Source organism: Camarhynchus parvulus, chromosome 13 (genome assembly GCF_901933205.1).
Source record: "Camarhynchus parvulus chromosome 13, STF_HiC, whole genome shotgun sequence".
Classification (NCBI taxonomy): Eukaryota; Metazoa; Chordata; class Aves; order Passeriformes; family Thraupidae; genus Camarhynchus; species Camarhynchus parvulus.
In genome coordinates, this window is record NC_044583.1 from 17,401,753 (window position 1) to 17,424,210 (window position 22,458).

The 22,458-nt window shown below is 55.9% G+C and overlaps 1 protein-coding gene and 1 long non-coding RNA gene across 3 annotated transcripts in view; one reads left to right on the forward strand and one right to left on the reverse strand.

Moving 5' to 3' along the window:
• LOC115908883 overlaps window positions 1-10,870 on the forward strand; it is a 49,352-nt gene extending 38,482 nt beyond the window's left edge. The window contains exons 6-9 of the long non-coding RNA XR_004061128.1: window positions 4,539-4,645; window positions 7,713-7,776; window positions 8,353-8,511; window positions 8,758-10,870. This is a non-coding gene — a long non-coding RNA (uncharacterized LOC115908883). The remainder of the gene's footprint in view (window positions 1-4,538; window positions 4,646-7,712; window positions 7,777-8,352; window positions 8,512-8,757) is intronic.
• Window positions 1,830-22,102, reverse strand: FGF1 (fibroblast growth factor 1). 2 transcript variants are annotated; one of them, XM_030957768.1, is made up of 4 exons: window positions 21,977-22,102; window positions 6,929-7,125; window positions 3,316-3,419; window positions 1,830-2,663 (listed from the first exon to the last, which is right to left on the reverse strand). In XM_030957768.1, the coding sequence occupies exons 2-4, from the start codon at window positions 7,095-7,097 to the stop codon at window positions 2,469-2,471; spliced, it is 468 nt and encodes a 155-aa protein (XP_030813628.1). In that variant the 5' UTR covers window positions 7,098-7,125; window positions 21,977-22,102; the 3' UTR covers window positions 1,830-2,468. The 2 variants fall into 2 exon arrangements, with proteins under 2 accessions (XP_030813628.1, XP_030813630.1); XM_030957770.1 differs by lacking the exon at window positions 21,977-22,102 and adding an exon at window positions 19,378-19,467.
• Window positions 22,103-22,458: the final 356 nt, after the last annotated feature.

Sequence of the window (22,458 nt, forward strand, 5' to 3'; positions counted from 1 at the left end):
GCCCGAGCTCCGCCGGTGATGCCCGAGCTCCGCCGGGGATGCCCGAGCCCCGCCGGGGATGCCGCTGCCGCTGCCCGAGCCCCGCCGGGGATGCCGCTGCCGCTGCCCGAGCCCCGCCGGGGATGCCGCTCCCGCTGCCGCTGCCCGAGCTCCGGCGCCTCGGCACTGCCACCTCCCGGGCGTGCGGCGGCTCCCGCGGCAGCCTGCGGGGATGTTTGTTTATTTTCTTTATCCTTCGGTGCCTCCCGGGCATCCCGGAGGGGACGCGCGCTCCCGTGTGCTCAGCCTGCGCGGCTGAGTTGATTTATTTTCCTTTTTGCGCGATGCAGCCCGGCCCTGCCCAGCAACCCTCTCACAGCACACTTACCGGCAGAGATATTCACGTGTAATGATTTTATTAAATCTTATAACTCTCCATTTTGCCTCTCACGCTTAGGACAAACACCCCGAGGTGAGCGTGGTTTCTCTGGGCAGTGCTGGCTTGTCCATCTGTCTGAAGCAATTACTATGGCTTCCCCGGGGATTATTTTTCAGACCAGGTGTTGACATTTTTCCCCAGCTGGGTGTCAAGCCGTACCTGCGGGGGCGGTTTCGGAGCAGCAGAAGCCTAACGAGAGAGTGCCCTCGGTTAATGAGGTGTTGCAAGACAGCCCAGCTAAATCCAGCATGACACGGTCCAACTTCCCTGTTTAATTAGAAACCTGGATCCCCTGCTCATGCATTAATTCACTTTTTTGACTTGAGTGACAGCTCAGCCTCTCGCAAGGAAGGTGACTGCTGTGTTTAAGAAGTGTGGGTGTTGTTGGCTGTCCTCTTCCCCCTGTCTAGCCCAGCTTTGTGATTACCATGGGAATGTCATGCTGTGCCCACCAGAGCAGCTGAGCCAGGCAGGGGCTGGGTGCCTCTCTTGGCCAGGAGGAGCAGCTGGGACCTGCAGGATTAGCAGAATCCACCTTTCCCCTCTATTCCCCTCTATTCCCCCCTATTTCCTTGTGGATCCCACAGGTGGGAGGGTGCAAGGACCTGGCACATGCTCCTTCCCAGCTATGGCTCCACCATCCCGTGCCAGCTCCCTGTTCATCTGGCAGCCCTGGGATCACAGAGATGCTATCAGTGCTGGGAGAAACTTTGTGAAGCAAGTGCAGAAGTTCGGGAGTGCAGTAATTAGCAGAGCAATTGTAAAGCGCAGCAATTAGTGGCTAATTGCTGCTGCAGCAATATGCAAGGCAGCCTTTTATTCCTTCCTCCTCGTGGGGTGGCTGATCAGGTTTGCTGCGAGCAGGGAGCGCTTGTGTCTTGTCCCTGTTGATGGCAGGATAGGACAAGGGGGAATGCTTTAAGGTGAAGGATGGTAGATTTAGATTTGATATTAGAGAGAAATTCTTCCCCGTGAGGGCGGTGAGGCCCTGGCTCAGGTTTTCCAGAGGAGCTGTGGATGCTCTGGGTGGTGCTCTGGTGATGTTCTCAGCTGGCAGGAGCAGCTCTTGAGCTGCTTGGGAGATGTTCATTGTGCCAGCAGTGGAGAAACTCAGCTTCTCAGGGGGTTTGGGAGCCACCAAGGGACCTCAGTGCCATTTTTAGAGCCCCATTTGGCCAGACACAAGGGCAGTGGGAGGAATCCTCTGGGAATGGGCGTGATGCTCTGTCCCTCGTGCAGCCCCTTGCTGTGGTACATCACACCCTCACAGCACTCACTGCCACTGCCCCATCCGCACTGGGACAGCCTCAAGGTGCCTGGAATGACTTATCAACAGCTTGTAGAAGAGACATATTTACTTAATAAATAAATACAAATAACATATGGCGGGTACTAGCATGAAATACACACAATTGATGTTGTGAGGGAGAGAAGGTCTGAGGCTGGAGCTTTGCCTAGCTCAGCTTAGCATGCCCAGCTGGCACTTACCAGGCCGGCCCTGGAAAATGGCACTGATGGTGCAATCTGGAACTGCTCGAGGGCATGTCAGAAGCTACACACCTGGATGGACAAATATATTAACGCACAGCAGCCAGGGAGGCTTTGCCTTGGGATGCCTGGGGACACAAAGTGTGCGCTTCTCTGGGAACGAGCATCACCCTCGGGCACATCTCTGGGTGCCTGCCCAGGGCAGGCCCTGGGAGCATCAGTGTGGTGATGGCACACATGGCACACACAGCTGAGGGTCATGGCACACATGGCACACAAGGGTCATGGCACACATGGGCACAGGGCTGAGGGTCATGGCACACATGGCTGAGGGTCATGGCACACATGAACTGAGGGCAGGGGGAGATGGGGCCCCATGGACCTCAGGAGGGTGCCATGATTTGTCCCCTCATCTCTGCAAAGCTTGGTGCAGAGCACAGGGGCTCTGCTTTGGCAGATTTGGCAAAGCCTTGACCTAAAGCTCGGAGCTCTGCTGAGCTCCAGGAGGCAGCAGCAGTTGGGTTTGGGGTTTGGGGTCGTCCCTGAGCTCCAGGGCCGGGTGTCAGTCGGCAGAGACGGGCAGGGGCAGGAAGAGGATCGCCTTCTGGCCGTAGTGAGTCCGCGGGCCCAGCTTGCTGTTCCCGTTCTTCTTCAGCCCCACAAACCAGTTCTTGTCCGCGTGCATTTTGGAGACGTAGGTGTTGTAATGGTTCTCCTCGAGCCTTTCCAGGAACAGACACTCCTCACCCAGTAACTGCTGCAAGAGAGCCCAGGGGAGGGACAGTGAGCTGGGGATGCTCCTGACGTGACAATCCCAGCCCAGCTCTCCCCTCTGAGGTGCCATCCAGACTCACCTCTGACATTTCCACACCCCGGTAAAGCTCTTATTTAAACTGTGGGGTAGGTGGCCTTGATTTACTCCCTGGGCCACTCCTGTAGCAAGGTGTCTGTGACCTGGGAATTTTAATTGGAACTTTAAATCAGCCCCATGCTCCATAAGCTGCTCCTGGCCCTGGCTCCTGCTCTGGCCTTGAGCTGTGTGGTGGCAGCTGCAGGCTCAGAGCACAGAACCAGAACACTTTGGGTTGGAAGGGACCTTAAAACCATTGAGCTCCAGCCCTTTGCCACGGGCAGGGACACCTACACTGGGTGGCAGCTGCTGCTCCAGGTAAGAAACACAATATTTATCAAGTGTCAGAGAGGAAATACAATATTTGCCGGAAGCAGGGCAGTAAACGGCATTATTTGCTAATTTATTTATGTCCCCCCAAAATAAAGCCAGATGCAGAGTGGCCGTGCAGCTGCCAGAATCACAAAGAGAGCCCAGCTCCTGCCTGTGGTTTGCATCACCCAGCTGTGAGATGTCTGCAGCCCTGCCCACGGCTGCTCCCAGGGGATCCCCCACCTACCGAGCCGTAGAGCAGCCCGTTGGTGTCCATGGCCAGGTACTGCCCCGACTGGGTGCTCCTGATGTGCACCACCCCCACGCTCTCTGCACTCAGCTGGAGCTGGACTGGAGAAAAAACAAAACAACAGTGAGGGGAAAACAGGGAAAGGGGGAAAAAAGAGCTGCCAGGAAGTTTAGTGGGGTATTTTGTTGAAGTGTGGCTTATAAAGAGTTTATAGGAAACAGTCCAGTGCGTAATAAAAGTGTCTCCTTGTACCCTCTTCTTCAAAGAAATCCCACAGCCATCCTTTAGGAACCAAAGACCAATTTTTCCCTTATTTTACATCAAAGGAAGGGCAGCCTTTTGGTTACGATTCTGGAATGGGACACAGGAGATTGGGGTTTTAATTCTGGCTCTAATTTACAAATTTCTCGTGTGGTTTGACAAGACACTTAAGGAGTGACATATGAAGGAGTATTTTGAGAGCTAAGCCAGGGATGGGCAGACTGCAGATGCCTGCACTGCAGCCCCCTGATCCAAAGCATCCCACCCAGCTGTCTGCTGCAGCTGGATTTATCCAGAGTGTTGGAGAATGGGGAAATAGAAAAGGCTGTGGCTGCAGTCACAGTGACTTGCAAATTCCAGCTCTTCCCAGTGATCCTTCCCATCTCATAGGCAGCTTCTTTCCCAAAGATTTATAACAGCAATATTTAGGTTGGTTGGAATGAAGTAGGAATGGATGTCTCGGCTCCAGCTCCTTCCTTCCTGTTTATATTTAATTTGTTTATCCTTATTTAGATGAGGTAAAAGGCAGTGTTACCTCTTGGCCTGGTGGAACACCCATTGCAGTGAAATCTTTGCTGTAATGGTTCACATTCTTCATTTTTGGCATTTCCTGCTCAGTAAATGATGGTTAATTAGGAAGCAGTGTGGGTGCAGGTTTGCAGGAATGCTTGGCCCCTGTCATGCCTGGTTTAGGCCGGGAATGTGCACTGGGAAAACCCCAGCCCACCTGCATTCCCTGAGGTGCTGCACACCTGGGACCCGGCTGAGGAGCAATCCAGGGAGAAAAGAGGGAAATGGGATGAAAATGATGATACTGCTCTAAAAACTGTCCTGAGAGAGGGGAGTGAGGACCCTCCTGCTGCCAATGGGATGTTGAGGTTTTTTGCCACAGAAGGAGGGAGAACATTGAGTCCAGAGGAAGGAACTTGTGCGCTAAATTCATTCAGGTTCTCTTCCAGGTCTGTACAGAGATTTCCTTCCATGAAGAAATGGGATGAAAGTGAGAAAAGGAGATTTTTTGTAGAGATGAGCATGAGCTTCATCCTGGAGAATCTGCAGAGTCCAGGTAAGATTTCTTTCCATTCCTTGGTGCAAGCTTGGGATGCCCACGTAAAGGATGTGGGAAGTGGATCCTGATGTGAGGCTGGACAACAAAGGCTTAGAGAGAGTGACTCCTTCTGCTCTTCTTAGAGATCCTCCCTGATTCTGAGGCCACTTGAGAGAATAAAAAGAATCCTTGGTATTTGTCTGGAGCAAAATGCACGTGGGCAGTCTGCAGAGCACCAGTGCAGCTGGAACGCTGCTGTGCCCTCTGGCCTCCCTTTGAACCCTGGGTGTTCCTGTGCCCTGTCCTCCCTGGGGCTGGCAGGTGCTGTCCCAGCTGGGTGACAGTGTCCCACAGTGCCAGCCATGCTCTGGCTGCCCCTCTTGCACACCAGGGAATGATCTGAGCAGCTCCATCGTGTTCCAGGTGCAGGGGCAGGACCGTGGGTGCTCAGAGCAGGGTACCTCTCCCCAGGGCTGCTCTGCTGGCACTCAGCCCTTCCAGGAGTTTCCTCTGTAAATATTAGTGCATTCCTGCATCCCAGTTTATGAGATCGTTTACAGGAGGTTCCTTTCTGGCAGAGGATTGCAAACATGTGGCCCTGGGCCAGCAGGCAGGGAGGTGTGAGGGACGCAGGGCTGCCTGCCCTCCCTGCCCACGGGCACAGTGCAGCCCTGGGGACCTCTCCAGGTGATGGATCTGCTTTTCCAGAGGGAAAAGGGCTGGGCTGTGTGACAGCATCCATGCTGTGAGAAACAGCCTGGGCCAGGGCACCAGAGTGGGCTCATGGCCTTGGTGGCTCCCCATGTCCCAGGAGATGCCATCTTGACGCTGACCTCTCCTTCTGAGTCCAGCAAAACCTCTGGAAAATGCTGCAGAGACACTGCCTGAGCTCATACCACCTCTCCTGGTGTGTCTGTGAGCTCAGCCCTGTCTCTTCAGATCCTTTTGGTCACCATTCAGCCTTTCCAGGGGTTTGAGGGTTACGTGCTGGGTTTATTCCTGCCTGGAGGCTGGAGCTGCACGCTGTGTTTATCCAGCCTCAGGGAGCCCATCTTCCTCCATCCCCCAGCACGAGGCAGTGCTGGGGAGACAGTGTTTGTAATTAAAACTCTAAACTGCCTGTCAGTAACACAACAATAGCCAGAGGAAAGGTTAAGTTTGGGGGAGAAGCCACATGTGTGCTTGTGGTTTAAAGAAAATAAAAGTGCTTTTCTTAGCACTTTGTAACGCTGGCTTGACTCCTCCCAGCCCTTCCTTCTAGTGAGATAGGAGCCTGGCAGGGCCTGGTGCCATTCCAGTAAATGTTCAGGATATGAACCCAGAGGCTGCTGCCAAGAGCAGGGGCAGAGCCCAGCCCTGCTGCCCACAGAGCCCTGCAGGAGCTTTGCTGTGTGCCCAGCTCTCCTGGGCAGCAGGTTAAAAATCATCTGAAGAGTTTTTGGTAATGCAAGAGCACAAAAAAAGCATTAAATTCCCAATGATTCCTCGGTGGGAGGAGTGGTGGTGTCTGCAGGAGCCAGCAGAGGTGCCAGTGTCTCACGGGCTGGAGCCACCAGGGTCACTGACTGCAGGGATGGGGACAGCTAAGGGGACACCCTGCCCAGGGTGACCTTGTAAAGGGCTGTGGCACACAGCTGGCAGTGCAAGGACAGCACAGAACTCCATGTGATGCTGTGTGTGGGATGCCAGGCTGCCCTGAGCCCCGTGCCAGGGCCAGCTCCCTGTGAGCCAGCCCTGCTGTGTCCCTCTGTCTGTCTGCCTGCCCTGAGGTGAAGCCAGTGCTGGGATCAACACTGGAGGTATCTATTGCTGTCCTTCAAATCTACACCTGGACAGCACACACCTCACACCTCCCCTGCTCTGGGTGCCAGCTGTGGGTGTGTTTGGTTCCTGGGATGTGTGTTTGGCCCCAGGAGATGTGTTTGGTCCCCAGGATATGTGTTTGTCCCCACAGATGTGTGTTTGTCCCCTGGACGGTGTGTTTGTCTCCTGGGATGTGTGTTTGTCCCCTGGGATGTGTGTTTGTCCCCATGGATGTGTGTTTGGCCCCTGGACGGTGTGTTTGTCTCCTGGGATGTGTGTTTGTCCCCTGGGATGTGTGTTTGTCCCCTGGGATGTGTGTTTGGCCCCTGGAAGGTGTGTTTGGCCCCAGCAGGTGTATTTAACCCCTGGGATGTGTGTTTGGCCCTAGGGAGATGTGCTGTCACACCAGCCTCGCCCAGACCCCATTTTCCCCAGCTGCCCCTTCCCAGCTGATGAAATCCCAGCACAAGGAGCCCCCCAGGCCCCAGGTTTGCTCACTGTGCTCGTCGCTGCGGTCCCGGGTGCCATCCACGGTGCCGTCGGGCAGGATGCGCAGGAAGTGCCCCCCGTTGCTGCAGTACAGCAGCTTGGGCTTCTTGTAGCTGCCCGCGGGCAGGTCGAACTTCTCGGTCAGGGCGCTGAACGTGGTGATCTCCCCCTCGGCCATCGCGCAGCCTCCTTCTCCCAGGGCCGGGCTGCAAGGGAGGGGACAGCAGGGTGACACCAACGCTGGCACACACTGCTGCTGCTGCTGCAGGGATGCAAGGGAGGTGACAGCAGGGTGACACCAACGCTGGCACACTTGCTGCTGCTGCAGGGATGCAAGGGAGGTGACAGCAGGGTGACACCAACGCTGGCACACGCTGCTGCTGCTGCTGCAGGGATGCAAGGGAGGGGACAGCAGGGTGACACCAGTGCTGGCACACGCTGCTGCAGGGATGCAAGGGAGGGGACAGCAGGGTGACACCAGTGCTGGCACACGCTGCTGCAGGGATGCAAGGGAGGTGACAGCAGGGTGACAGCAGTGCTGGCACACACTGCTGCTGCTGCCCGGCTTTAAAGGCAGCAGGGAGGGAAGGAGGAGGGAGCCCGGGGGTCCCGTTGGGCTGGGGCCGGTGATTCACAGCCCAAGGGGATGCTCCCCAGCGTGGGAGGTGCGGGGGGCTGTCTCCTCGCTGGGTGGGGCTGGGCAGGAGGGATTCTGTCCTTTTTAATTTTATCACGGTGAGTTCTGTTTTTGTTCTCCTTCCTACTGACGTGCGTGCTAAAATTACACGCTCAGAAAACCAGTTTGGAAAACAGCCGGCGTCTGATTGGAACCCACAGGAGGCGGGAAGGGAGCCCAGGTAAAACTCTCTCTGCACTATTATAACTTTCAAACACAATTATGACCGGGAATTGCAACACCCACTGCGTGTCAGGTAGTAAATATTGCTCATCTCTTGGCACTCTGCAGCTCACCTGCCCAGGGCACACACGGAAAAGGTCAGGACACACGTTAGATGTGGTGGGAGATGGGCAGGGGCCAGGAGCTTTCACTGCCAGGCTGAGCAGATTTACCCAGACACTGATCAACAGCATTTGGAAATGGGAATTTTGAGTCCAGGATACGCCATGAGTCAAGCAGCAGCAACTCAGTGCCTGAAGGGGCTCCAAGAGAGATGGAGAGGGCTTTGGTCAAGGATCTGAAGGACAGGATAAAGGGGAATTCCACTGCCAGAGGGCAGGGTTAGATTTTGGGATTTTGGGAAGAAATCCTTCCCTGTGAGGATGAGGAAGCCCTTGGTCCTGGCTGCCCCTGCATCCCTGGCAGTGCCCAAGGTCAGGCTGGACACTGGGGCTTGGAGCAAGCTGGTCTCATGAAAGATCGTACTGAAACCTCATTTTGCTGGAGACTGTGGTCATAATCCATGTTTAAGCAGATGCTGTGCCAAAACCTGAAGGCATCACCAGACCAATCAAAGAAGGATGCTGTGGAGGTTGGAGGCTGGGAAGTGACAAGTGCTGTCACAGAAGTGCCATCACAGATGTGACATCAGGAAATGCCACAGGTGGGGGCCAGAGTCCCACGGATGTTCCAGGTACAGTCATGTTTTTAGCCTAGAAACTACATTTAAAATCTCCCACAGATTCATTCTGTCTTTCATACACAGAGTTCTGTAGTGCTTGGAGAGAAGTGGATTTATGAACAGAAAAAGACATGGCACAGAATAAATCTAGATGCAGGAAGTTGCTTTAAATGTCATGTATTCCCACAGCTATATTATGGAAAATATTTTATAGTCACTGTTTATACGTGTTTATAGATTGTAAAAATGTCTCTTTAGGACTGAGTTGTGCTACTGGTACGTTGGGATGGAGCCAGTACCACGCTGTGTGGGTTTGCTGTGGTGCCCTGGGAGAGACTGAGGGTGGCAGCTCTGCAGCACACACACTCACACACGTGTGCATACACAGGGAATCTCTAAACACTCGGCTCTGAACTCTTTAGTATTTAAAAAGCTCTGCAAAAGCAGCTGCAAGAAGGGGAAATTACTCCTGGAAATGGATCCCAGATGCCTGCAGAGAGTAAAAACCTCTGGAAGCTGGATTGCTAAAGATGGATCCCTGGAGATGAAGAGTGTGGCTGTTGGTGAGAGCACCCCCAGCCACTGCACCAGCTCTGCTTCGTGCACAGACTCCAGCCCAGGCTCTCAGATGGCCCATTTGACACAGACTGGGATTTTGGGAAGTGCTTTGTGGAGTGACAGCGCAGGCCAGCCCCCACCTATTGCCATGAGGTTGGAGATGCAGCCTCAGAAGCTCTGTGGCTCCTGGTGGTTTCCAGAGCAGGTGATGCCAAATACAGACTCCAAATCTTTGTTTAACACCATTATCAGGTGAAATTATTTCGTGGAGTGTCTGGTCCCTACATTCATTTTTCTCTCAAGACACCATACTTCTCATGCAGTCGTTCAGCTTCCTTGCCAGCTGCCAGCCTTTCCCTGAAGGAAAGCCCCCAGTCCCCCAGGGTGGCACACGGGGCTCTGCTCCTCCACTGAGCTTTAATCAACGTCAGCACTGGGTCATTTCCTAGAACCAAAGCTTTTCTTGAACCTTTATCTGAGGGTAAAAGGCACCCAGAAGTCTCCTGGGTTGATGGTGGGTGGCATTGAGAAGCAAACACCCCAGATCCAAGGGCTCTGAGCAGGATCTCAGCAAACTCTGCAGCCAGGAGTGAGGAGCAGCCTGGATTCTACCACAGTCACCTCAGGGTCTGAGGGCATCTCCAGACAGCTTGACCAGAGCAGCTCAACTGCAAACAGCTTCTTCATCATCACTGATTTCCTCTAAAGTTATTTTTGCTATTTTTAGGAAGACTCCAGTGCTTGCCAGCTGCCCTGAGTGCCCCAGCAAAGCTCGTGAACACTTTTCCACTCCCCTTGTCTCCCCGTGCTAAATACTATTGCTGTTCTCAGACTTTATGGCCATGGAGTTGTTCCTCTACAAACACCACCACTCATGGCCCTAGCATTATACTTCTGGCAGGAACATGTTAGGTTTTTATGGGAATTAAAAAGCTCGAGTGAGAGAGAGAACCTGAACCAAAGACAACATAAAGGGCCTTATTTCTTTGGGTAGGAGCCCAACAATGCTATTAAATAGCTCAAAGCAGAACAGAAAGCTCTCTCAAATATGCAAGGCTGAGAGACACCGCAGTCCAGTGGTTACTGGGTGCCCCATGGAGAAAGGAAAATATTCCAAGAGGAGATGGCTGTGAGGAGCATGGCTGCTGCTGAGCTCTGACCCCTCTGGTCACACCAGGACTGGATCTGGAGCCTGTTTGTCCACGAGCAGCTCTGTTTGTGGCCCCTCTCTCCTCCAGCTCTGTGCACAGAGAAAACCCCACGAGGAGGATCCCTGGGAGCTGCAGCCAGGGCACCTGCTCCAGGACAGCCCCAGCTCCATCTGCAGCCTGGGGAGCTGAGGGCACCCAGCTCTTCCTCCTGAGTGGAGATGTCAGCACCCCAAAGGACCAGAAATAATGTCTGAAGGTAAAAAAAGCCTTAAGAAGTGAGTTAAACCCGAAAGTTCATTTGATCCAGGTCATGCTGAGCCGTGGTGGCTGCGCTGTGCTGCTCCCTGCAGCTCTGAGGGAGAGGAGCCCAGGGCAGGGCTGCAATAGCTGTGAAATTCTGAGAAGTTTGGGGTCCGTTCCAAACTTTATCACTGGCCAAACCAGTGGCTTTGATGTGAAATCCCAAACTCTGCAAGCATCTGACTGTGAGCATGGAGGGCTGGTTGTGCTGCCAATATCAGGCTGTGAGCTCTGAAATAACAGCACACACTGGGAGCCGTGGAGGGAGGGAGGGAGGGGAACCTCTGCTCTCTGCCTTAGGGCTGTGCAGACTTCACCACACAGCACTTGTTTGCATGACAGAGGTGGTGTTGATGGAAATGAGGGGGATTCCTAATGGTCCAAAAGTTTTTTGCATGTCAGAATTGCCAGGAATTTTTGTGGATTTTTTTTAATGGCTCCTGTGGCACAGATTTAGTGGCCAGCAAAGGCTCAACCCAGAGGTAGCCAGCTGAGGTGAGCCTTCTTTCCTTGGGTATGAAATACCTGGCTACTACATGGAGGAAAGCAGAAGTATCTCACCTACTGGGTTAAAACCAGATTGGAGTGATCCAAATACATCAACATTTTCCTTGGCTTTGGACACAATCTTTTATGTAGGGTTGGAAAGAAATGTTCTGCATGGCCTCTGAGTGGAAATGGTGATGAAAAGTGCAGCTAATCACAATTGTCATTTGGATGATCAGCTAGAGATCACACAGAGAGCTCCAGAGAGATGAGAAGCTGCTAAACCCAGGAGTCTCCTGGGGCTTTGTCCAGCTCTGGGTAATGAGATCAGTGTCTCGTGAACCTGGCTCTGGTGAGTTCAGTGGAAAGACTCCCGTTGGTTTCACTTTGGAAAGTGTTATTTTCTCCATCAAAGCAGAAATGCTGTTTGTTCCAGGACGTGTGACTCAGCTGGGATCAGACAGCATCACCTCCTGATGGGCTCCCTTCCCATTCCCACTGTGACTGCAGCCACCTGAGCACAACAGTCACTTCCCAGGCAGCTCACACACTCCATGTGGGAATGGAAAGCATTTAGAACAGGTGGAATATTTTTAGGGAATTCGGGCTCTGAATTGCCTTTCCCAGGGGTTCCTGTGGGTTTTGGGGCAGTCTGAGATCTACCTGGGTATGTGGAACAAACACCTCTCAGATAACAGGGATTTTATTCATTGTAAGTCTTAGAGAACCATTTCATGGGATGGATTTCCTCATCCAGGAGAGGATTAGAGATCAGGCAGAGGCTTCCTCATGCTCTGGCTGCTGCAGGAGCAGCTTGGTGGGTCTGGGGTTATCAGCAGCATGGGCAGCCTGCAAGGGCTGCCTCCCCTCCCGAGGCTGGCACTGCAAGGCACAGCTCGAATTCCTTGGCCTGTACATCCTCTTAGAAGGATTTAATAAATGATTAGGCAAAGCATATGATAAATATGTAATAGATCACTCTGTGAGTATCAGTGGAATGCATTGGCTCGTTTCTAGGCTTGTTTATGGCCAGGTGATTTTATCTCTAGTGATGTGATTAACTGCTTAATGAAGTATTTATCAGCCAGGTTTTACCCTTTGCAAGTGGAATATGTTGTGTGAAGTGCAACCAAAAGCATAAAAATCAATTTAACTAATGCCTGCTGTCATCATCTGCTGCTCTCCACCAGAAAACAGCCATTCCACCCATTCACACTGGATTTGTGGCAGGTAAGACAGAGGGGCTGTAAAGCTGAAACTTCAGCAGTTTCCTGAGAGGATGTCACTAATGGCTGGTGACCAACACAGCTGCATCACGGGAGGGACAGGGTTATCCCAGCTCTGTGCCCTCAGGGATGCCCAAGGGGAAGCCCCATCCCTGCCCCAAGCCAGGTGTGGCTTTTCCAGAGCTCTGAGCCCAGAACAGCCCAGCTGCTGGGACAGGCAGTGCAGCCTCCCACCAGGCTGGTGCTGTCTGTGGGGAGGCAGGAAAACCAAGGCATCCTCCCCTTTCTAATTACCTCCCACCCACGGCCCTTGGCCATCCGGTGATTAACTTAATTGCAGCTCCAGCCCCAGGAGCAAATGCAGCCCCAGAGCAGGAGCTCTGCCAGGAGGGCCTTGTCCCTGTGTCCTGGCTGGGCTGGGAGCAAGAGCAGGGACACGAGCAGGAGCAGCCCTGGCTGCACACACAGACCCCAAGGATCCCACAGGACCTGTCCTGGATTGGAGCCCTCCCTCCCAGAGCAAGATGGGTGTGTGGGACCTGCTGGGTGGGAGAACACCCGGACAGAGGATCACCAGAGCTCAGTCCCTGCAGCCGAGGATGGGCTGGAGGATGTGCTGCTCCCAGGGGACACCTCTGGCAATGCAAACACCCCGGGCTTCCCCTTCCCTCCAGGATGCAGCAGGTCCTGTCTGCCCTTTCCAGGTGCCCTTTCCCTCTGCCAGGCTTGTGCCAAGGCCAGTGCCAAGCCTGGTCCCTGCTCCTGTGCTCTGCTGCCTCCCAGCACGTGGGGCTGGCTGGGAGCAGCCCCTGACAGGTGCCACAAGTGACCCCAGTCTCATCCCTGTCACCCGAGGAGGAGGAGGGTGGTTCTGTGCTGCTGAGGACTCAGGGACGATGCAGCAGGCACAGGACCCTTGTTTTGGGTTTGCCACCTCGGGTATGGGCAGGGCTGTGGGCACCTCTCCTGCCCGGACCTGCCTGTGCCTGGCTTCCTGGGAAAGGCATCGGGAGGGAGTGGGAACCATGTGAGGTGCAGCTGATCAGGGTTGGCTGGAGTGTTCTGGGATGCTGTGGGAATCCCGGGGGCAGGGGGCACTCCGTGTGCCCTTGGCTCCTGCTCAGCAGCCCCAGGCCAGGGAGGGGGCCCTGCAGTGGGTCCCACCTGCCCTCTGCCTGGCTCCTGCAGTGACACTGCAGTGACCTCTCCACTGTCACCGTGCAGTGACACTGCAGTGACCTCTTCACTGTCCCCATACAGTGACACTGCAGTGAGCTCTCCACTGTCCCCGTGCAGTGACACTGCAGTGACCTCTCCGCTGTCCCCGTGCAGTGACACTGCAGTGACCCCTCCACTGTCCCCGTGCAGTGACACTGCAGTGACCCCTCCACTGTCCCCGTGCCACCTGCCACCCCCGCTGTCCGTGCAGGACATGGGCACAGAGCCAGACCACAGAGCCCACTGTGGCTGTCTGGGCTGGCGCTGCAGGTGTGGCTGCCCCGCACACCCACGGATGGACGGATGGACGGACGGACGGCGCCGAATGACAAACTCCGGCCCAGGAGTTCCCTCTGTGCTGTGAATCCCAGCGGTGGCCTGGCTCTCCTGTTGCACCATGTCCCCTGTGAGCCCTGCAGTGCCACCCCTCTGCTGAGCCCTGTTCAGGTACGTGTCTGTGTCTGTCCCTCTGTCCTGGCCGCCCTCGGGGCCCAGCCCTCCCAGGCTGCTGCTGGCGCTCAGGGCTGGCGCTGGGAGTGAAGAGCAGGAATGCTCACACGGTGTCAGGCTGCTCTTCCTGCAGCTGGCCCTCTGAAGGGTGGCCAAGCCCAGCCGAGGGTTGGCCCCAGCTTCAAAACTGGGATTTGAGTCTGGGCTCAGCCTTTGTACCCTGTCCTTCCCCAGAGAAGCAGAGGATGCTGGAATCGAGGGTTTCATCTGCAGGCCAAGTGAAAGCCACATCCATCCTGGTGGTTAACCGTCAGCAGACACAGCATCGCTCAGAAATCCAACTTCCTCCAGCACAGCCTCGCTCTGGGCTGCTCCAAGGAAAATCACTTGGGTTCTGGGCTCACCATAGGCTCAGCAGTGATTTACCATGGAGATGTGCAGGCAGTTAATGGGTTCATCCTGCAATGTTTGTGTAAGGGCTGTGCAGCTGCTCTTTTTAACATCGAAGTAACCCTGGCTGGAAGAATCCTGTTCTTAATTCTGTTGCCCAATGTCTCATTCTAAATTCAGTCTCTAGTACCCCTGAGTTTTTTTCCTCCAAGTTGCCTGAGTAAAGAGCTTAAACTGTTGCTCAATACCAGTGCGATAAAAGCTCGAGTTAATAATGGCTATTACCAGGAAAATCCTCCAATAAATAATAATTTTCTTATCAGCATGACTTTGGGACTGGAGAAAACTCCTCCCAGTGAAAAGCTGCAGCATGTAGGAGTGGGCAAGGAGTGTTTCAGATGAAAGATCAGAGCAAGGCAAGCTCAGGGCTGAATCTTGTTAAATGGAGATGAGTGGGTCAGCAAAAAAACTGGAATTAGTGTGGCTAAGTAGTCACTGGAGTAAACTAAGGAGAGAAGCTGTGCATCTCCACCTTTTGTGGTCTGTAGAGGCAGACAGGTCACTGCTCTGTCTGTGTTCTTCAGGCACAAATGGAATTCTCACTCGTGGCAGTGGGTGGCTCTGGAGAACATGGACACCGAGCTCTCTGTGTGTCACCCTCAGCTCTGGCCTAGGAAGGAGCCCGAGTCACTCCCTGGGGCCTGCCAGAGCCCAGGTACAGCCCAGGTACAGCACACCTGTGTCCCTGCAGGGCTGGGCACCTGTTTGGCCCTCACTGTGACAAGTGTGACCACAGGCTGTGTGCCAGCAGCAGGGCCAGGCAGGGCAGCCACACTGCTCCAAAGAAAACAAAACCCTGCCTTGGCTTTCCATTACACAGCCCTCCGAGGGAAGGGATGTGTTTGGGTGCTCTCCTGCCCCTTCTCATCTCTGTAAACAACAAAGCACCGCAAAGGGCGCAGTGAGGGACAGAAAGCCACAATTTTAACAACCTGCAGAAGCTCGGCCCCTGAGGTTTCACCCACGCTGGCTATTTGCAGCTCCTGAGTGGGAGTTCAGAGACACCATGGCCTTTGTTGTGCCCGTGTTTCCACAGCTGCCCTGGGGCCAGGCTGGCCCACGGGGATGCAGCCAAGGATCATGGAGTCACAGGATGGTCTGGGTTGGAAGGGACCTGAAAACTCATCCAGTGCCACCCCTGCCATGGCAGGGACACCTTCCACTGTCCCAGGTGCTCCCAGCCCCAGTGTCCAACCTGGCCTTGGGCACTGCCAGGGATCCAGGGGCAGCCCCAGCTGCTCTGCTGTGATGCTTGTGATAATCAAGACAGAAAGATGCCCTGGATTGTCTAAGTGGAAAAAATCCCCACACTAAACCAAAAATGTTGTGACTACCAGGCAGAGTGTGGGGATCAGCAGTTGCTGTGCCCCCTGCCCGGCTGGCAGTGGCACAACCAGGACCCCAGTGGGTCTTCACCTTTTCCTTACTCATGAGCTGCACGTTCAGCCCTGCCCGGGGATCCCTGGGGAGTCAGTGAGCATCCCCCGTGGTTGGGGAGGATCACATCCCCAGCAGGGTAGGTGTGAACTCCACAATCCCCATTTGGAGTCTGCCCATCGAGTGGAAGCTTTTGTGAACACCCTGCAGCAATGGGAATACTGAGGAAGGGGAAGGGAGGGTGTTTTAATTGGTGTTAAATGCTTGTACTTTCTGTCCAAGATTTGAACTTCAATAGAGAGCCCAGTATAAAGGAAAGATCCGAGCTCAAGGCTGACACCCAGGCCTAAATTAAGAGCCAGGAGCAAGGACAGAGTTTGTGAGCAGCCGTGAGTCATGGATGAACTGTGTGTCCAGACTGCTGTGGGCAGTGGGCAAATCCTTGGGAGGATGGCTCAGGGCAGACAACACCACTCCCAAAAGGAGTCTGAAGGGGACAGAAGGGTTTTAGATGCCATGCTGTGAGTCAGTGGTACCTGGGCACAGCAGCCAGCCTGGCTCCCACAGCCTGGGAAACCTTTTCTGCCCTGTCCTTGGGGACAGCTGCCAGCTTTGATGCTGTGGGCTTGGGAATCTGCCTGTGGGATCCCAGCTTGGTCCTTTCCCCAGCAGCCCTCTCAGTCTGGTGCTTTCCTGGGGCAAGGGACAGAGTCTGGGGGTAGGGAAAGCACAAACAGAGGGGGAAAGGGCTCTTCTGAGCTCACTCAAAGGGATTCTTCTGAGCTCACTCCTGAGTTCAGACCCAGCAGAATGGGGTCTGTTACCTAATTTAAACAGAGGCCAGGCTTTAAGCTGGACCATGGGTGCATGTTAATGATGCTGTGCTGGGGTTAGTAGAACTTTATTTAGCACTGGCTGTGAATTAGCTGTTCTTGAAGGGAATTCCTAAATATTGACCTTGGCACTGTGAGAGTCTGTCTCAGCCTTTCTCTGCCACCTTCACCAGATGAAAATGAAGCACTTTTGTTATTCAAGGTTTTAGAGGGAAAAGCAGGAGCTGTGGCAGACAGTTTTGTCCCTGCAGATGCCAGGTGCAGACTGTCTCTGCCTCCTCAGGGCTGGAGGCCAGAGCTGCCTGGAATCCAGGCACAAGTGCCCATCCCTTGGTGGGCAGTGCCACCTGCCCTGTTAAACACTGACAGATTTTGGGAATATAAACCCTGCGAGTCACTGATTGCTGCTGCAGCTGCTCTGCATGGCCCTGGCCTCTGCTTTGGTTCTCCAACAGCTTTAAACCAACAGATTCTGGTGTTGGAAACAAGGGAAGAATTAGGAACTGAGCACTGATTCAGGCACCTTTCAAACAGGGGGAGAGGGAAGATTCCTGCATCCAGCAGAGACCGCGACAGAGCCATTGTCTCTCCCTGAACTGGTATTCAACAAATCCTTCTGCAAAGAGATTTCTAATGTGAGGGTTCTCTTTGAAAGACAGACCCAGCCAGACCCCACCCCCAGGATAATCCCCAATAGCTCTGCGCTGACAGCCAATGTGCACAGGATTCCTAAAAATGCCCCAGCCATGAGTCAGTGCCTGCTGTGCCAGGGAGGGAGAAGTGCTGGTACCCAGGGGCAGCCTGGGAGGTCAGGCAGCCTTTACCTCCCTGGAATGTACATTTATTTCCAGGGAATATTTACTAAAAGGGTTTGTAAGATCCAGTGCAAGTGCTAATGTGTTTTGAGGGCAATAAAGAAGGGGCAAAAAAAAAAAAAAAAGGGAGATGGAATAAGCAAGGAAGACTGAAAGAGAAATGGAGGCTAAAGGTGAGAAGGAGGAGTCACAAGGAATTGGAGCCACAGGGTTGGGGAGGAAAAAAAGTAAAGGCCGAGGAGTGCAAGAGAAAAAAAAAGGTTGATCAGAAATAAAAACAAAGACAGAAAAAAACAGAGGCTGCAAAAGGGTAGAGGGCCAAGAAAGTGTGGGAGAGGGAAAGAAATGCAGAGGCTGAAAGGGGCAGGAGGCCAAAATAAAGTGGGAGGGCAAAAGAAAAGTAGAGACAAAATAGAGACAAAATAGTGGAGGGTAAATAGGAGTGGGAGGCTGAAGAGGCACATGAGACATTCGGGAAGGCCTGCCCAAAGAGGGGTCTAAAGTTTAATGGGTTCCTCAGGCAGGACAGGCTCTGTGGTGATAAGGCAGCACAATGTCCAATTGTTCTCCCTGCACACCGGGTCAGCCCAGCTTCCCCCTGCCTGGGCTCTGCAGGAACACACACTTGGGGTTTGGGCTGGACAGAGCTGGGCTCTGCTGAGGCTCCAGCCAGACCCAGAGCTCTGCAAGCCCTCTGGATAAACTTTCCTCCAGCTCCACCCAGCCCAGGGGATCACCTCTTCCTCCTGAGCTCCCTAAATGACTTTGGCCTTCCTCCCACTGCTGAGACCTTGATCTTCCTCCCAGCTCAGGCAGCTCCTGATGCAGCTGGCTCTGGCTCTTGCTCTTACTCCCAGCCGTATGAGCCAATGGAGCCCAGGACCCCGGCACGGTGGGGACAGGGACAGGGAGCTGCTGCTGCCCTGTCAGGGGTTTCACCTTTGCCAAATGGCCCAAAGGAGCCAGGAGGCTGCAGGTGCTGGCAAGGGAAGGGGGCAGTGGGGACATGTGGCCCCAGAGTCCCAGCCTGACACCTGCACCCCCAGCCGGGGAGATTGCAGCCTGCAGAAATTTGTGTTTGGCATCTTTGGTTTGGCTGAGAGCAGCTCACAGCTCAGAGCATGCCGGTGATGAGGAGTTTTGGCTGTCAGACCCATCAGGATCATCCCTGTGGTGTTATTTCAGTCATAAATCATAGAATCAGCACAGAATGGTTTGGGTGGGAAGGGACCTTAAAGCCCATCCAGTTCTATCCCCTGCCATGGCAGAGACACCTTCCACCATCCCAGGTTGCTTCATCCCCTGTCCAACCTGGCCTTGGGCGCTTCCAGGGATGGGCATCCCTAATCATACTTAACTGTGGCTTCCCCAAACCATTCTATGGTTCTGTGATTTATTTATTTTGAGTCAAAAATGAACCATTTATAGTGCTGTGTCACGGCAACAATTTTCCTTTCTGTTTGTTGTTCTGTCTGATTGGTTTTTTTTAGTTTGTTTGGTTTGGGGTTTTTTTAATGGTCCAAATATTGTGTTTTGCCATTTTAAACATTTGGGTTTTAGTATATTTCTATTCAAATTCTGATCTGGGCTTCTGCTTCTACCCAGAGCTTCAGGTGAATTTGGAATTTGCAGTAATTTGGAGATTGTCATTTGGAGTGATGCTCCCATCACTGAGCCACTCCTCCCTCCCAGGATTTGGGGGCACCTGCCGGGTTTTTGGGGGGTTTGTCCCAGCTGGGGGGAGCATCACGCTGCCCCCTAAAGCTGTCCCTGGGGAAGGGACCTGCTGCCTCACCACACCCCAGCCCGACCCTGCGCGTCGGAGCCTCCCTGTGCCCTGAGTGCCCTGGGGGGCTCCGTGGGGCTGGCAGAGCATCCCCTGGGCATCCGCGGGCATCCCGCGGGATCCCGGTGCCTCCGGGGGCAATCCGTGCCCTGGGGCGTGTCTGAGCATCCCGTGGGGCCCTCAGGGGGGCTCAGCCCCCTGTCCCGCCGCCCCCCGCCCCGCACCTACCGGCGGCTGCGCGGCGCTCCCGGCGGCGGCTCCCGAGGGCGCGGCGAGAACCGGCACGGAACGGAGCGAGCGGGGACGGCGAGGATGAGGAGGAGCTGCCTCGGGGCGGGGGAGCGGCGGGAGGATGCGGGGGGAGGGAAGGGAAGGCTGATCGCATCCACCCGCAGCGGGGCCGGGCACCTGCAGCGCTGCCAGCCCCGGGCAGCGCAGTGGGCGGCGGCTGCGGGAGCAGGAGGGCAGCAGGAGCGGGCAAACCCCCCGGGAGCCGCAGCACCATCGGCCTCCCTGTCCCTCGCGTTTCCCTTCCCTGCGGCCCGGGACATTCCTGTGGCGCTGGGTGTCTCAGTGCTCTCCGGGAAGGCGATGACCTCCCCGATCCCAGTCAGCCCCGAGCGCCCCGGGCAGCGGGGACGGGGCGTCTGCCCTCCCTGGTGGAATCCCTGCCCTCCTCATGGGGGTCCCTGCATCCCTAGGGGGATCCCTGCTATCCCCTTGGGGGTCCCTGCCCTCCCCTTGGGGGTCCCTGCCATCCCCGGGGGCAGCAGCCGAGAAGGGCCCGGGGCATCCACGGGGCTCTGCCGGGCACGGCTGCGTTCCGCTGGCACCGGCAGAGCTTGGCCTTAAAAGCCGAAGTGTTCGGGAGCGCTGTCAGGCGGATGAAATGCAGCTCCGCGTCCCCGGGGACGGCGCTGGAGCCTGGGGGCTCTGCCCTCGCTGGGGGCCACGGGCTTGGGGCTCACGGGGTGCCAAGGGTGGGCTCGGGGGGTGCCAGGGGTGGGCTCGGGGGGTGCCAGGGTGGGCTCGGGGAGCGCCAGGGTGGGCTCGGGGCTCACGGGATGGGTGCAGGTTGGGGCGCGGCTGTGCGGGATGCGAGGTCGCTGCCGCAGCACTAATGAAGCTCTAATGAAGCTCTAATGAAGCACTGGCGGAGCCCGAGCGATGATTTCAGCGCTTGGCCGGGCTCCACGAGCCCTTTGATGCGGTGATGTTTAGGCTGCGTTATCTAAAGCTCGCTCGGAATAGGCTTTTAGTCGCGGCTCACGTGGAGCCAGCGTGTTTGGACAGGCATTCCGGGCTGGAAATGCCCGCGGCCCAGACGTTTGGATAAAACATTCCCGAGCTGACCGTGGTTACCAGCGCCTGCTGGGGACAGCTCCGAGCGCTCCCCACAGCGCAGGTGCATTCCGAGCTTTCCGGACATAGCAATAGACTTTTTTTTTCTCCCCCTTTATTTTTAATAATCCCGCCCAAGATTTCATCTTGCTTTTTCAGAAAATAAAAAATAGGTATAGCCAAACATTCCTGAATCTAACAGAAGAGCAGGCCTGGCTTTGCCTCGGGCTCTCCTGGACTAAAAGCATGGGGCTTGTGAGGACGTGGGGAAGATTAGGAAATGCTGGCCCGTTTTCCCACTGCAGGGAACACCCCCTTTGTTTCGGAGCTGCCGGGGCTGCCCCGTCCCTGCAGCCCGGCCCTCGCCGCTTGCCCGGCTGCCCCTGCCCCCCGGTCGTGGCTGGCACTCAGCAGCCCTGGTGCGGTGCTTTGCAGACCGTGTCCTGCCAAATTTGTGTCCTTTGCGCCTGTCCTCAAGGCTGATGGCTCCGGGATGGAGCCAAGAGCCGGAGCGATGCAGACATAAAGCAAACACGTACTTGGGCAGCGGGATCTGCGCCGGGCACGAGGGAGAGGAGGCTCGGCCAAAACCCAGGCACCGACCGTGCTGCAGTGACCCCGGGCCCTGCCCCGAGAGCCAGAGAGATGGGGACACTGCAGGGGTGGGGACAGAATGGAAATGGGGGACACAGCAGGAGTGGGAGCACTGCAGGGATGGGGGCACGGCAGGGGTGGGGACACTGCAGGAATGGGGTCAAAACAGGGATGGGGCCACTGCCTTGGCAGCGGCTGTGCCTCCCGTGCCCTCCCCAGTCCAGCCCTGCCTGGGCAGCGCCAGCAGCACCTGCAGCAGGTGCCTGTGCTATTTCTCAGGCTCTCGGGATGGATTTGATGGGTGCTGCTGCTGCAGTTCCTCTCCTGCCCCTGCCTGTGGTAAGGAGCCTGCTCACCTCACACCCACCAGCCCCCTGGGCTCCGAGTCCCCCCAGCACCAGCTCCCGGGGCTGTTGGAAGCACAGTGAGTAATTAACCACGCACAGGCAGTGCCTGTGAGGGCAGCTGAGCCCCAGCCCCGCTGTCCTGGCGCCTCCTCATCCCCCAAACCACGGTCCCACAGCAGAGACGACTTAAACAAAACTGCCTGCGCGTTTAGAGTGGGACCCTCGAGATCCTCCAGTCCGGCTTTGCTGCCACCCCTCCTGTAATGATCCTGGGAGCCCTCGGCGGGCGCGGCTCAGCCCAGAACGAGCTGGAGCAGCACCGAGGTGCAGAGCCCCGTCCTGCTCCTGCCAGCTCCCGGAGCCGGGGCAGAGCGAAGGAAAGCCAGCTGCTCCTCAGCACCACACACGTGGAGCTGCTGAGCTTGGCCAGGAGCTCAGGAACCAGGAACGCGCCGCAGACCCTGCGGGAAAGCACCGCAAAGCCCCCGGGAATGTGTGCCGCTGTGCCAGGGTGGGAAGCGCGGGATGCTGGATGAGGAACTCACCTGGAGAGGCTCGAGGTGCGCAGGGCTGGGCCGGGAGGCAGCGGGGTGGGCAGGGATGCGCCGGGGTCACCCTGCCCCTCGCTCCGCCTCCCGGAGCCTGCCGGGGGCACAGCCCGGCCCCTGCAGCTCCCGCGGTGCCCCCGAGCCGGGCAGGGCCCGCTGGCCCCGGGAAGGAGCAGGGAAGGAGCCGGGTCCCGGCCGGAGCGGAGCGGCCCCGGGGCTGGCGCTGCCGCCGCGGCTCCGCACCCGCACAGGACGAGGAAGTATGGATGGATAATCCTGCGCCTTGCTATTTTTTTCCTCTCATGTGATCTTGTTTTTGGACGGCTATTTTGGGGCTGGACTCCAGCCCAGGTGAAAGACAAGGATTGAATCCAGCCTCCCCCTTCCCGGAGGCCCTCCCAGGACCTCTGCCCGCCCGCGGGGACAAACCCTGCCACCATCCCTGCCACCATCCCTGCCCGCTGCAGGGCCCTTTGTGT

Bases quoted from the DNA above. Each gene is read 5' to 3' on its own strand.
- FGF1 (XM_030957768.1), bottom strand. From the start codon at position 7,097: ATGGCCGAGGGGGAGATCACCACGTTCAGCGCCCTGACCGAGAAGTTC. The intron at 3,420-6,928 runs GTGAGCAAACCT...TTTTTTCTCCAG, and splicing joins GGACCGCAGCGACGAGCACA to TCCAGCTCCAGCTGAGTGCA. The intron at 2,664-3,315 runs GTAGGTGGGGGA...GCTCTCTTGCAG, and splicing joins ACGGGCTGCTCTACGGCTCG to CAGTTACTGGGTGAGGAGTG.